Source organism: Podarcis gaigeae, assembly GCF_964106915.1.
Source record: "Podarcis gaigeae genome assembly, chromosome: 12".
Taxonomy (NCBI): Eukaryota; Metazoa; Chordata; class Lepidosauria; order Squamata; family Lacertidae; genus Podarcis; species Podarcis gaigeae.
In genome coordinates, this window is record NC_139688.1 from 52,860,323 (window position 1) to 52,874,335 (window position 14,013).

Genomic DNA, 14,013 nt, shown 5'->3' on the forward strand with positions numbered 1-14,013 from the left:
ACTCTGTGAGGTGAGTGAGGCTGAGAGACTTCAGAGAAGTGTGACTAGCCCAAGGTCACCCAGCAGCTACATGTGGAGGAGCAGGGAAGCGAACCTGGTTCACCAGGTTACGAGTCTACCGCTCTTAACCACTACACCACACTGGCTCTGAACACAAGAGCACTCCCCACTCCTGTTATTTCCAGTAACTGTAGGGCTGCCATACGTCTGGATCTTCCCAGACATTACTGGGATTTCAAAGGTGGAATTGATATCTCGGGGGAGGGGGTGTCCGAAAGGTAGTGCTTTGTCCAGGATCTTAGGCAAGTCAAATGAAAAATCACAGGTTCTGTTAAAAATCACAGGTTGGGTTTTTTTAAAAAAAAAATCTCTACAATTTTGGTGGTTTCCTTAGAAAAAGCTCAACAATGTTGGGGTGTTCCTAAAAAAGAAAAAAGGGGCTCAGCACCCCTAAGCAACTGGTAATATGTGGCACAAGATGTGGGGATCAGCCAAAAGCAGGTTTGCAGAGGTCACCAAGCAGTGGTGCCGTAAGATACCACTTTGGAAAGGGCTCACAAAGGCTGTAACCCCTTTGCAAAGGACAATCTAGTGAACCTTTGTGAACCTGGCTAGTGGAAGGGTGGTGGAGATAACACCCTGGCCGACCTACCAGATCCAAGACTACAGCCCTGCTATATGTGTTTATGCAAAATATTGTGTTCACTGGAGCTTAAAGGTAAAGGGACCCCTGACCATTAGGTCCAGTTGTGACCGACTCTGGGGTTGCGGTGCTCATCTCGCTTTATTGGCCAAGGGAGCCGGCGTACAGCTTCCAGGTCATGTGGCCAGCATGACTAAGCCGCTTCTGGCAAACCAGAGCAGTGCACGGAAATGCCATTTACCTTCCCGCTGGAGCAGTACCTATTTAGCTACTTGCACTTTGACGTGCTTTCGAACTGCTAGGTTGGCAGGAGCAGGGACCGAGCAACGGGAGCTCACCCCGTCGTGGGGATTCAAACCACCAACCTTCTGATCAGCAAGTCCTAGGCCAAGTTTAACCCACAGCACCACCTGCTTACACTCAAGTAAATGTGCAGAGAATTGCACCCTAAAAAAAGAGTGTATTTTAAGAACCGTTATTGACTGGCAGTCTCCGTTGATAAGAGTGACTATACTTACTATGACAACGACAGTGCTACTGAGAAATTATCCCATCTGATCTGAAACCGTTCTTTGAGAGGTGTCGCAACTGACCCTGTAGAAATTATTTTTCACAGCAAAAGACTAAGTTTTATAAATTGCTTCAATGGTTCAGAAGCATCTAAAGTTTCTGTCTTCACCAAAGCAAGTTTGCTACCCTCCTGTTTAGCTGAATCCTCGTTTCATTTATGAAAAGGTGGTCGCCACCACCTCATACATATTTGGACCCAGTCTTAACATCCAAATTGTTGCATAGTCCCCGGGGCTTCCCCGGGCAGACGCCTCTCGTGACACCTACTACTCGTCTCCCGTGATTTTCATTCCTACACTGTTCTGTGCGTTTTAGAAGTGGGAGCAAAAACAACACATTGCATTGTGAAATCGCCCTGCTCAGGGTTCCAGAAAGCGACACTATTTTCCAAGATAGTCCGTTCCACCAGCACCTTCCCCATCTAACAGTCCACATTCTGTGGCCTCATTGCGACAGTCTGGAAACCCCTCCCCACAAATTAGGGTTTTCCCCCCCAAGGTTTTTGTACTTCTACAAAATCTCAGAGTTCTCCCAAGACTGCCACTACTCTGTTGTGCATAAATGGCCTTTTTGCTACACTCAGACAATGAGCTCACTAGCTAGGCAGAGTTAACAGGGGCTGCAGGAATCAAGAGAAGCATTGACTGGCTGGCTTCAGTTTTCTCCCCATGATTTTTGTTTAGCGTTCACACACACATCACAATGTGGGGAAAACCAGTTCAGCTCTCCCCGGCTGCAGGGACCAGCGAATCACAAGAGCAGGTGCCAGCAAAAATGAGAGGCGCAGACAACATGGAACTGCAAGCAGTGGCGTAGTCGTAATTTTTGCAGAGCAGAAGCCTGCTGTAACAGAACCCACTAATATACTCCAAAGTCCTAAATGGTTGGATATATGATCCCACAGAAAGAGAAAACAGTGTGCGGCATAATATATATTTATCAGGATCAAGTCACATGACTTTTTTCCATGCTAGTATGATGCAATATATAGTAAAACATGAAAGCCCCGTTATCACCTCACTCACTTCCCAGAGCTAAGGGTTCATCTGCTTTAACAGATTTTACGTATGTATAGTTAATTCATTTTTTAAAAATTAAAATTATACCTTTTAAGTGGGCCTTATTTTTATCTGTAAGGCACCTTGAGAACTGCCAAGGTAAAAGGCAGGTTATAACTAAATATATTACAATAATATTCAGTTGCCCTGGCCCTTCAGCAGGTGGTATCATTCCAATTTAGCAGTGTTCAATTTGGATCAAAAAGTCTTATTGTTTTTCAAAGTACGTGAATAGCAGATCTATTCACATGTATGGCATTCCCCCTGCCAGCTATACCATGCCCACTTGTTACAGCTGATAATGAAGGTAGCTACCAGAAACACCTCCCTGTTGCCTGCCTTAAATTGAGAGTCTCAAACCTGTTAAAGAGGGCAGGATCACATCCAAATCAGACACAGAATGAGCACATAGGCAAGGAGAACAATGGGTTGTGCAAGTGTCAGGTTTAGCTCTGGTTCCTTAAGTCTTTTGTCTGCCTATTTCTGCCAGGAGTTAAGCAGCCCAAGAGAATGGCCGAGTCCTTTCTGGGCTGCCGGTGATACAAAGCACATTAGTCAATAATTGATTATACGAAAAGTCTTTTCCTCCTCGGCGCTATGAAAAGTCTCAATAGGGTGCTTCTTGAAGGACAACAGAATGCAGCCTGAGCTCCAGACTGGCAGCGGCCCTGAACTTGAGAACATGCCTTCGTCTTGCACAACTATGCCCTTTCAAAATTACCATGGCACAAAGCCGCCCACATCCTTGGATCATTCACAGGTCTGAGAACTTTCATAAGCAGCTGAACTCTGCAGCGGACATCTAATCCACACTTAATTAAGGCAAGGCAGCTAGGAATCCTCTCTTAATACTGGAAGCAGAATTTCCATTTCAGGTCCATCCTAGCTTTCAAAGCTTTATTCCCCCACAGAGCAGGCATGGAAAATACACCATCACAAAAATCTCGTTCTTTATATTCTTGCTATACAAAGATGGGGCCATTGTCAGCTGTAAATTATCTTGTTTAGTCGTTCCACTTTCATAACCCGGGGTGAATAATTCTTTCTCCTCCCAGTCCTATCTCTTTGCGTGACCAGGCAGCGACAGCCCCAGTCCCCAGGGATCATAAGAAAGGAATAAAGACTCTGGCACCTGTTATGGAATTATAATTAGGCCACAACTTTATTAAACTTCTGAATCAACGCCGCAGGGGGGTAAGTCACCACTTCTCACACACACACACACACACACACACACACAAACACACACACACACTCATTATAGGGAAGAAAAGACTAAAGGATTCCACCCGAGGCTATAAACCACCAAAGTTGTGACGAATTGCTACAGGGAAGACAAAACCTGCCCACGCAGGAAAATTTATTCCCGGTCCTTCAACAGCAACCAGTCAAAGACCGCAGCAGCGCCCACAAAAAGGAAGAAAAAGTTAACCTGCAAACAAGAAAACATTAAAGGGAGGGGAGGGTGGGTGACAGCATCTTAAAAAGCATCTTAAAAAGCAGAGACATCACCTTGCCAACAATGGTCTGTATAGTTAAAGCTATGGTTCTCCCAGTAGTGATGTATGGAAGTGAAAGCTGGACCATAAAGAAGGCTGATCGCTGAAGAATTGATGCTTTTGAAGGAGGAGGAGACTCTTGGGAGTCTCATGGACTGCAAGAAGATCAAACCCATCCATTCTTAAGGAAATCACTGAGTGCTCACTGGAAGGACAGATCCTGAAGCTGAGGCTCCAATACTTTGGCTCCAATACATTGACCTATTCCATCACTGAGCTGCTGCATCATCTAACTAACTACTTAATTAACAAAACTAATGATCCTGAAGCTGAGGCTCCAATACTTTGGCCACATCATGAGAAGAGAAGACTCCCTGGAAAAGACCCTGATGTTGGGAAAGATTGAGGGCACAAGGAGAAGGGGACAACAGAGGACAAGATGGTTGGACAGTGTTCTTGAAGCTAACAGCATGAGTTTGACCAAGCTGCGGGAGGCAGTGGAAGACAGGAGTGCCTGGCGTGCTCTGGTCCATGGGGTCACGAAGAGTCAGGCGACTAAACAACAACAGGGTGGGTGAATCTCCTGAGCCGACTGCCTGGCTACTGTCAGCTCAACCCCCTATATATAATTGGGACTGGCCCCACCTCCCAGCAATGAAACTTGACTACTGAGGTTAGGTGCAAACCTCCAAATAATACCACCGAGAGGCAGGCCAGTCCCTGTTTGCCATTAAGTTCCCTGGAAACTGTAGCATCACGTGCGATCCCGCAAAGGGTACCCACAATGTAAAGTGTGAGTGTGATGGGATGCTATGATCCTACACATGACTGTGGCCTGATGGGAAGTCTTGCACATGACTGTGGCCTGATGGGAAGTCTTGCTTCTAAGCTTCGCTTCTGTACATGATGCTGTACAAACCGTTCTAATACTAAGACATTCACTCATCACCTTAGAATGTTCAGTTCACATTGAGTTCAGGAAAAACATTGTACTTTGACCTGTTCTTAAATGCATAGTTGATCACATCTAGGGAACATGCTTGTTATGCTCTTTTAAGTCTCCTATATCAATCATTAGTAATTGTTTTAAGTCCTACTATATTAATCACAAGTTACAACTTAATTAGAAGGTTTTCATGCCTGTCTAGTTTTGTGCTCCCTTTCCCAGCCTTTAATCTATCGGTGATTAATGCCTATATGCAACCCTTTGCTTTTACTTGTGTTAACCAATCAGCAACAATCATGTATGTGGCAATGCTGTAATATTCAATAAAAGGGACTCCCCGAGACGTGCTCGAGAGATGCCTCCCATATGACGCTCACCACTTGTCTGTCGTTATTTCAACCCAACATGAGTGCTCATTATAGATGTGCAAAATGCTGATACTTTGTGCAGAACCTCAGCAGCCAGACTTAAATTTTTTGCATGAAGGACAAAACTTACACTTTTCGATGGAAAAAAGTCACTTTGGCAATGCCTACTAATCAAGCAGAACCTTTTTTATGCAGAAATTCCAAACAGTCAAGTAGGTGAAGCCCCATTAATAGCTTTCTGAAACAAAAGCTTAGAAGCAGCATTACAATAGATAAACTGACATGGAATGCCGCTTGCGGGCCGAATAGACCATTGTCTGTATATTTTCAAGATAAGCAAATATGGCTGTTTCATCATGGAAAACAGGTGTTTTTCATTCTTAACTAAGATGAGGGGTAGAGTTTAATTTTGACACCAAAAGGAACACTCAATGTATGGAGCTACCTCTCCTCTGCTTTAAGTTATCACTTCATATTTCTTCTACGTTGAGCTGGTACAAGTATTGAGCTGGGCTGGCAAGTTCCTGGAAAGATGGAGCAGGTAACTAAAATCGGAGAGGGGTAAATATTCACCCACACACTCTTTCAATGCACTAAAGTAAACTCCCCATGTACTCTATTTTGGACATGACTACGTCAGGCACATGAAGAACGAGCCTAGCTCTCCAGGTCAGGACTTCCCAAACTGTGGTCTGCAGATCAGTAGTCCATAAACTCGATTCAGGTGGTCCACGGTGTGTCTCTAAAAATCATACAGCATCTAACAGAGCATGCTACAACAGAGAGGAAAGAAATATTAAGTGGTCTGCCAAGACTCTAAGCATTTTTCAAGTGGTCCATGGAGAGAAATGCCTGGGAACTACTGATCTAGCTTGTTTGTGAGACGTGTGAACTGTCCCATTCTCAAAGTTCAAACATCAAAATCTAGTGGAATGTATTTATACTGTTAATTATCATTCGTGTTTTTAATAAATTTAATTTTTTTTATCCCCCCCCTAAAAACTTGGTGCGCCCTATGGTCCGAAAAATACGGTAAATCCATGTTGGCTTGATTAAGGTCCATAGCATTTACAAGTCTACTGTACACAGCTTCCTTCCTCAAATTTCCCAAAATGAGCTTCCCCACCGCACCAGAGGCTATTCTGTAAAGAGAGAGAGAGAGGACTGTTTAACAGACAGACACCACCAAGGAAGATATTCCTGAGTTTTTGTTTAATTTTTCAGTGTTACGATCTAGAACAGTAAAAACAAGGGATGAAAAGTTAAAAGAGACAAAAAGAGTGCTGGCAGATTTGCAGCAGAGACCTGGCAACAGGTTTTGATTCCTCCCACCCCGTGAAACTGAAGATGGAGAAGGAACAAAGGTGAAGCTCTGGATGAGTTGTGTCGCAATCAGCCACTTCCATGCTCCACATGAATTTCCATCCATTTCCATGCTCTAGCTGAATCTACACATGTGGACCTGTTTCCTTTGTAAGTAGTAACCAGAGTTGCTGGGGAAATTGGAACTTTCTTCTGGAAACATGAAAAATTGGTTTCTCTAGAGCAGTGTTTCCCAACCTTGGGCCTCCAGCTGTTTTTGGACTACAACTCCCATCATCCCTAGCTAGCAAGACCAGTGGTCAGGGATGATGGGAATTGTAGTTCAAAAACAGCTGGAAGCCCAAGGTTGGGAAACACTGCTCTAGAGTGAACATCAATTTGATTGATTGATTGATTGATTGATTGATTGATTGATCAGTCTTCTTATTTCTCCCTGCATATCACTAGCTTCTCACAACATTATCAGGGATACAGACAGTCAAAACCAGGGACGGCTCAAGACATTTTGGCACCTGAGGCGAAAAACAAAATGGCGTCATCCTGCCCACCTGGGAGGTAAAGGTGAGCAAAGATCTACAAGGGACAAGCGGGGAATAAATATCTACATCAGGAACAAAAGGGGGAGGGAAGATCTGTATTGGGGAAAAGCGAGGGAATCAAGCCAACCTTACTCAAAGTGGGAATCAAAGGGCATAATTGGGGAGAAAAGGGTCCGCTCTGAATCACACCAGGCAGGCACAGACCCCAGAAGGCAGCCCCTGGTATTTCCTCCATAGCGGTGGGAAGAGACCTCCTATTTGCTGAGGCCACTTCTATTCACCAGATCCAGCCAACAAAGACCATGCTGCAGCCATCGCTGCAAGCAATGCATTCCTTGGAGGCTGGATCTGCTGCCCTGCAGATACTGCCACCTGAGGCAGTCGCTTCCCCTTGCCTCATAGGTGGGCTGGCCTTGGTCATAATTCAGTTAAAGGTAGAAGCTGGAGCCTGACGTGAAGGAGACAGAAGTGAGTGAACAGGGCAGGGCAGATGGCAAAGTGTTTTTACCGAATCCGGCAACCCCAGTGGCTTTAGATGCTGATGTTGCAAACCCCCGGGGCTGGAATGTATGCAACCTCAGAATTTAAAGTTTCCTGGTTGAAGTGCCAGACTCACTGCTAAAGTTTATGTTGAAGCAGGAAATATGCGTATTGTTTTTTCTCTCATGGGCTTTACAGAGCAACAACTTAAATATGATGTTCCAAAGAAAGTATGAGAAATTAAAGATTTGAATTGCATAATATTGGAAGTAGAAATATCTGCTGCAGCATAGATTTGTAGACTGACTGTGTTTGATACCATACCTAAAAGAAAAGGAATCTGGTTCTTATATGTTCCAACTCTTCACTATTTATAAGGGGATAAAATTTCTTAGGCTATGAAGATAATTCACATCCTATTAGCACAATATCCTATTAACTTTTCTCATATTTTCTATTACGTGTCCAGAATATTATATTTTTATGTGTGTGTATTTGTGTATATCTATATATATCTATATATTTATATCTAAATACACCTGAAACAAGGTTCCCCCATACACAACATGTACAGGGAGAACCGTCCCAGTTCTTCAACAATAAAGGATACAAATGCTTTAAATCTACAAAGAAAATTATAACACCAAGGCTGAATTCAATAGCCAGGATCCAAAGAACATGCAGCTCATTCTAGATTTCAAGGAAGCTTTTTGCTTATGTTTCTCAAACAGCCACTTGTGCCCCGTGGCAGGCCTGGGAAACTATATCCACCTGGGGGCAGGGTCCTTAATAACCAAGTCACTGACAGGTGGGTAGGAAATTTCAAAGATAGGAACCAAGAGTGCTGTCTACGTGAGCTCCCAATGCTTCATTTATAACCTGGTTTGAATTCAGGCCAGAGATACAAAGGAACAATGTCCCTGCAAAGGAAGAATTGAGAGCACACTCCCCTTATTTGTCATCCTTTTTGCCATAGCTTCTGCTTTAGCTGAGTTTCCTGCATTACAGAGGATTGGACTCCCTTAAAACTCCAAATCCTACAATTGTATTATTCTAGTTGCTGCTTGAACTCACCCTTGCCTGACATCATATGTAACATCAGACCAGGGGAAGGTGGCCAAAAAAAACTGGTAGGTTAAGCTCTGAAGCCTGGCAGATCTAACTAGACCAGAAAGCCGGAAGTTCCCTATCACTGCCCCTTGGCCAGCTGCCTTTGTAAATTGAGGACACTTTCCAAAAGGAAATACAGTGGTACCTTGGAAGTTGAACGGAATCCATTACGGAAGTCCATTCAACTTCTAAAATGTTCAGAAAGCAAGGCAGGGCTTATGATTGGCTGCAGGAAACTCCTGCAGCCAATCGGAAGCCGCATCAGCCGTTCAGGTTCCAAAGAATGTTTGCAAACCAGAACAGTCACTTCCGGGTTTGCGGTGTTCGGGAGCCAAAACATTCAATTCGCAAGGCATTCATCAGCCAAGGTACAACTGTACGAACATTTACTCTTAAGTAAAAAAAAATGCCATTGGTCACACACATTCACAAGTCCTCATGCACACTTAAAAGTAGTTCTTAGGATCCTGACCAGTATGTAAACTTATTAAAACATGTGGACGGATTACAAACAGAATCAATCATATCCATTTAAGTTAACAGTTCAACAAGGACTTTGCAGGTAGCATTCTCCAAGTGAGTTCTATTTAAAATATGCCTCCTCCACCAGGACGTGGCGTCTTCACTCCAAAGAAAAGGTGCAGGTGTAAAAGTTGGAAGCATTCAGAGAACTAGATGAACATTAAGGCAGCCTTTTGGTGCAACGCAGACGTACCAAAAAGAAAACAAGAACAAAAATCGCATATTTCATGGGCCAGAAACTGAAGAAGCTGCCTCATCTGGAGTCAGACCCACAGTGCAGCTAGCTCAGTACTGAACACAATGACTGGCAACATCTCTCTGGGGCTTCAAGTCCTACCAGGAGATGAATCTGGTACCTCTTGCGTCCAAAGTACATGTTCTGCCATGAAGCTATGACCAGCCCAACTTCCTTCTGCATCTGGAGAGCCAGTGACAAATGTGCTAACCAGAAAACCGAAGGCCAATTCCACCCTACGCCAAAATATTTCAAGGTTGGGTTCCCAAGGTTGCTCAAACAGGCTGTTCACCACCACCCCTGCCCCAAATATCTTTTTAAAAAAAACAACTGTAGAAAGAAGGAAATGGGGCACATAACATCACAGGAAACTAGCCAATCAGTTTGGGGGCACAGCAGGCTTCATACTGGAATAATGGATTTCCCCTGAGCTCAGTCCTTAAGTGTATATGATAAGTGTGCTTTTACAGTGGGCTCATGAAGTACACCTGGTTGCACCTTTTACGAGTCTTTGTTGCTAGCTTCAGCCTTGCGCTGGCTCAGAAAGTGGCGCTCAAGATTGATGGTCACCTCCCTCTGGAGGTTCCTGCTGCTGTTTTTCCCCGCTGTGTGGATCCACAGGTGCTGAAGAACTTGCTGGGCGGTGTAGCGCTTCTGGGGGTCAATCACAAGGAGTCTGCTGATCAGGTCCTTTGCAGCTGTCGGGGGCAAGAACAAAGCAGTGAGTGTGAGGTTGTTTGGAACAAACTGGAGAAATGGGGTGACAAGTTAACAGTCAGTATATAATAATAATAATAATTTATTATTTGTATCCCGCCCGTCTGGCTGGGTCTCCCCAGCCACTCTGGGCAGCTTCCAACAAAGATTAAAAATACATAAAAATGTCACACATTAAAAACTTCCCTAAACAGGGCTGCCTTCAGATGTCTTCTAAATGCCAGGTAGTTGTTTATTTCTTTGACATCTGATGGGAGGGCATTCCACAAGGCGGGCGCCACTACCAAGAAGGCCCTCTGCCTGGTTCCCTGTAGCTTTGCTTCTCGCAGTGAGGGAACAGCCTGAAGGCCCTTGGCGCTGGACCTCAGTGTCCAGGCAGAATGATGGGGGTGGAGACTAGTAGGTCTAATTCAGGGATCCCCAAACTCAGCCCTCCAGATGCTTTGGGACGACAACTCCCATTATCCCTAGCTAACAGGACCAGTGGTCAGGGATGATGGGAGTTGTAGTCCCAAAACAGCTGGAGGGCCGAGTTTGGGGATGCCTGGTCTAATTCAACAGAAGATTCAACAGATACAGCGGCTGCAAACTCTACCACACCGAGTGAGACTTGTAGGCAGATCATGGGAGAGGTTTTTGCTGCCCGTGGCAATGTTAAGAGTAGTTCTCAAGGCAATTTTAATAACAGCATTTTCTTATCAGATCTAACCAAACTCATAATGCTAAAATTTAATGGTATGTGCCAAAAAGACCAGTGAAACTAAATTCTGCAGTTCTCGAGAAAGACGGATGCCAACAACATAAATCACTGAAGTGTCCAACACACACAGTCCTGGCCATCAACACCCCAGTCTGTTTTTAGGAAACTTACCAGCTGAAATGTTGTCCCAGTATGGTGAGAGAAATTCATAATGCCCAAGTTGTATGATTCGAAACAGCTCCTCTTGATCTCTTTCATGACTCCGGAAGGGGGGGAATCCACAAAGCAAAATATAGAGTATAATGCCAGTAGCCCACATGTCCACTTCTAGTCCATAGCCTAGGGGAGCAGAAAGATAAATCCAGAATCTTTAACATATGCAACTAGTTTATAAGGAACAGCCGCTTTCATTAAAAATGTAAATGAAATATTGGAATAAAATGAAAAATCCCCTTTCAAACGGCACAGAGATTATACTCATGCAGTGCACATACATGCCTAGTTAGACGTAAGTTATGTTGGTCTTCAATGGGACTTACTCAAATGTAAGGGTGCATTATTGTCAGTGACTGGGCAGAGGATGAATGGTGGAGTCTGCTTCCCATTCTTGACCCTTCCAGGGAGGAGGAAGAGGGAGACAGTATAGATTTACAACAGGGGGTTGAGGGAGGTGGCAGCTCAGAGGCAGATGAGGGGGAAAGTTAGGAAATTGTGGGAGAGCCATAGCAACACCTGGCTGACACATTGTCATTAGAAATCATTCCAGACCCTCCATCTCCCAGAACCCAGCGAGCCTTGAAAGTAGGAGAGCAAAGAGCTTAAAGACAGAGGGCACGTAGCAACACCCATAGAGGAGGTGATGAAGATGACGAATGAGGAAATGGAAGAGAAGGGGGGTGGAGATTCACTTGGGACAACGCCATTATCCAAGAGGCTGGGTTCTACAGCCTCTCTCTGTAAATACTGAATAAAAAGGGACAGTAAGAAACTTTTCCTTGTCTTTATACTTTCCTGGGAAACCAGCCGGGAGCCGCTGACACATCCTGACAATACTAGTGCAGTCTGTGTGCTTCTTAATCATTTTAAACTTGGGATTCCCCATTAAACTTTCTCTAGCTTTTCTATCATCTCCCATTCCCAGGACAGTACCAATAACCTATTCTTTAGTAAAAGGCGAAAGATTTATACGATCTGAAGAGAAACCAGAGTATAGCACCAATAACCTATTCTATAAGTAAAAATGCACAAAAGTTGTGTGCAAAGAATCTGCTGGTGCTATATTGAAAAATTCACTAACACCAACACCACCTTTAGCAGAGAAATAGGATGTGCAGGGAATCATAGTAAGAATAAGCAGCAGTTTTTAAAGCTCTCTTTTTTCCAAATCACATTAGGATGATGGAGCAGTGAGGGTGCTGTCACTTCGGGGGGGGGGGGGGAATCCAGTGACTGCATTCTTCCAAGATGCAATCCACCCTGGACTTTCCTAGAAAGCAAGGAAGGTACGACTTGCTTCAGGTTTCTACCCTTTCTTAGAACATCACAACCTAAGCTTTCATGCTACAAAGTCAAGAGTGAAAATTGCCCCACAGCTTACAGAGCAGTGGTTTTCAAGCAGATTTTCAAAAGAAACCCAGTACGGCCTGTCCATCAATTCTAACACTATTAAGGAACTGAATATGGAGAAGTGGGATACGTAAAAATAAGCTAGTGGTGATCCCAATATCCTAGAGTATGTTTATCTGCCCTGAACAAGCTCTCATCCAGAAGACAGCAAACTGTTGGAAAAAATAATAATGAGAAGCCCAATTATATTTCTTGTTCAATACTGCATCTAACAAATATTTGGATAATTGGAGAATGTACTAGGTTACTTGGAGCGTATTAAAAGAGTTAAACTTTATATTCACCAGTCTCAGCCAGTATTTCAGGAGCAACGTAAGTTGGAGTTCCACACACGGTGAATATGGGTTTGGTCACCTGTTTTGCAAGGCCAAAATCTGCTAGTTTCAATGTGGTAGTTTTGTCTGGATTACGCTGGACCTGTGCAGAAACAAAAAAAATCAGAACAAGCTGCACCTTAAGAATATAAGAAAACGAGTAACTTTCGCCTTAACACAAACCTAACATGGGCTTTCCAAATGAAGAGCAGCATTTATTTCTATAGCACATGCAGGTGGGAAAAAGTGCATCATATATAGCTGGCTGTCACTTGTGAGCTTTCCCTTGCCACACACTGCGATGTCATGAAGTGGTTATAAATATCTTTGCTGGTTCAGGAAAAGTCCACAGATACAATTCCCCCCTGCCCATTTATTATTATTATTATTATTATTATTATTATTATTATTATTATTATTATTGTAAACACTGACCCTGTAGTTTAAGCAAGCAACTTTCAGGCCTTTCCAAGCGGGGGTTTTAATACCTTGGACAGTGTTCTGGAGCAATGATCACAGCTTAGCCCTAAGTGGTAAAGCTTTGTATATGAAAAGGTCCCAGATTTAGTCTCTGGACTCCAGATAAAAAGCATATTGGGGAAAACATCTCCCTAGGATTCTGCGGAGATTAATTTCAGTCAGAGTAGGCTATAATGAGCTGCTAGATGGATCCTTTGTAGAAGACAGGTCCTTGTAACTGTTATAAGAATTTTAACGTCTTATATATAAAATAGGTGTTCATAAATGTACCAAGCAAACACATACAAATATGTAAACCACATGTCTGAAACCCACAGAAAAGTCCTGAAACCATTTTCTCTCTCCCAAAATGACCTCAAATATTTCTCTGCAAGGTCAAAGGAAATGGGAAATCTCACCATTGTCTCTTTCACAAATCCTGTCTTAAGGGCACATTTAAGATATGAATAGGGTATGAGCCTGTGACCTGGATTCAGGAACTGAGTAACAAAAGAGTGGCCAAAACCCAGATAATGCAATCAGTTAACCTGCCAGACAATAGATAAACAATGCACTCGGATTTCTGTTGTAGACCGCCTTTTCTGTGATGTAGGTATGATGTATTGGGGGGTCTTGGGCTACACCCCTTCTGTGATGTATGTATGATGTTTCTTGGGGTGGTGTTGGACTCCAGGGTGGGCAATTAAAAATGTCTATATAAGGGATTGCGTGCATGGCTTTGGGTTCCTCCTCCTCTCTCCTGCGCGTGGGGGAGCACCCTTTGCAACAGTTAATAAAGATCAAGCTTACTAGCTGCTTCGCTTCTCAATATTCTCTGGTTGGCCTCTGTTATTTTCTCCTACCGACAGAGAACCTACAAAAGGACTCTATATGGGCTCTTGGG

The 14,013-nt window shown here is 43.7% G+C and overlaps 1 protein-coding gene across 2 annotated transcripts in view; it reads right to left on the reverse strand.

The window, feature by feature from the left end:
• Positions 1–6,279: 6,279 nt before the first annotated feature.
• DCLK3 (doublecortin like kinase 3) overlaps positions 6,280–14,013 on the reverse strand; it is a 31,462-nt gene continuing 23,728 nt past the window's right edge. The window contains exons 3-6 of one of the 2 annotated variants that reach the window (XM_083706275.1): positions 12,621–12,753; positions 10,882–11,049; positions 6,765–9,991; positions 6,280–6,624 (exon numbers count right to left, since the gene is read on the reverse strand). In XM_083706275.1, coding sequence (XP_083562401.1) covers positions 9,795–9,991; positions 10,882–11,049; positions 12,621–12,753 — 498 coding nt within the window. In that variant the 3' untranslated portion in view covers positions 6,280–6,624; positions 6,765–9,794. Of the gene's footprint in view, positions 6,645–6,764; positions 9,992–10,881; positions 11,050–12,620; positions 12,754–14,013 lie in introns of both variants that reach the window. The other variant, XM_083706276.1, reaches the window with a different exon arrangement.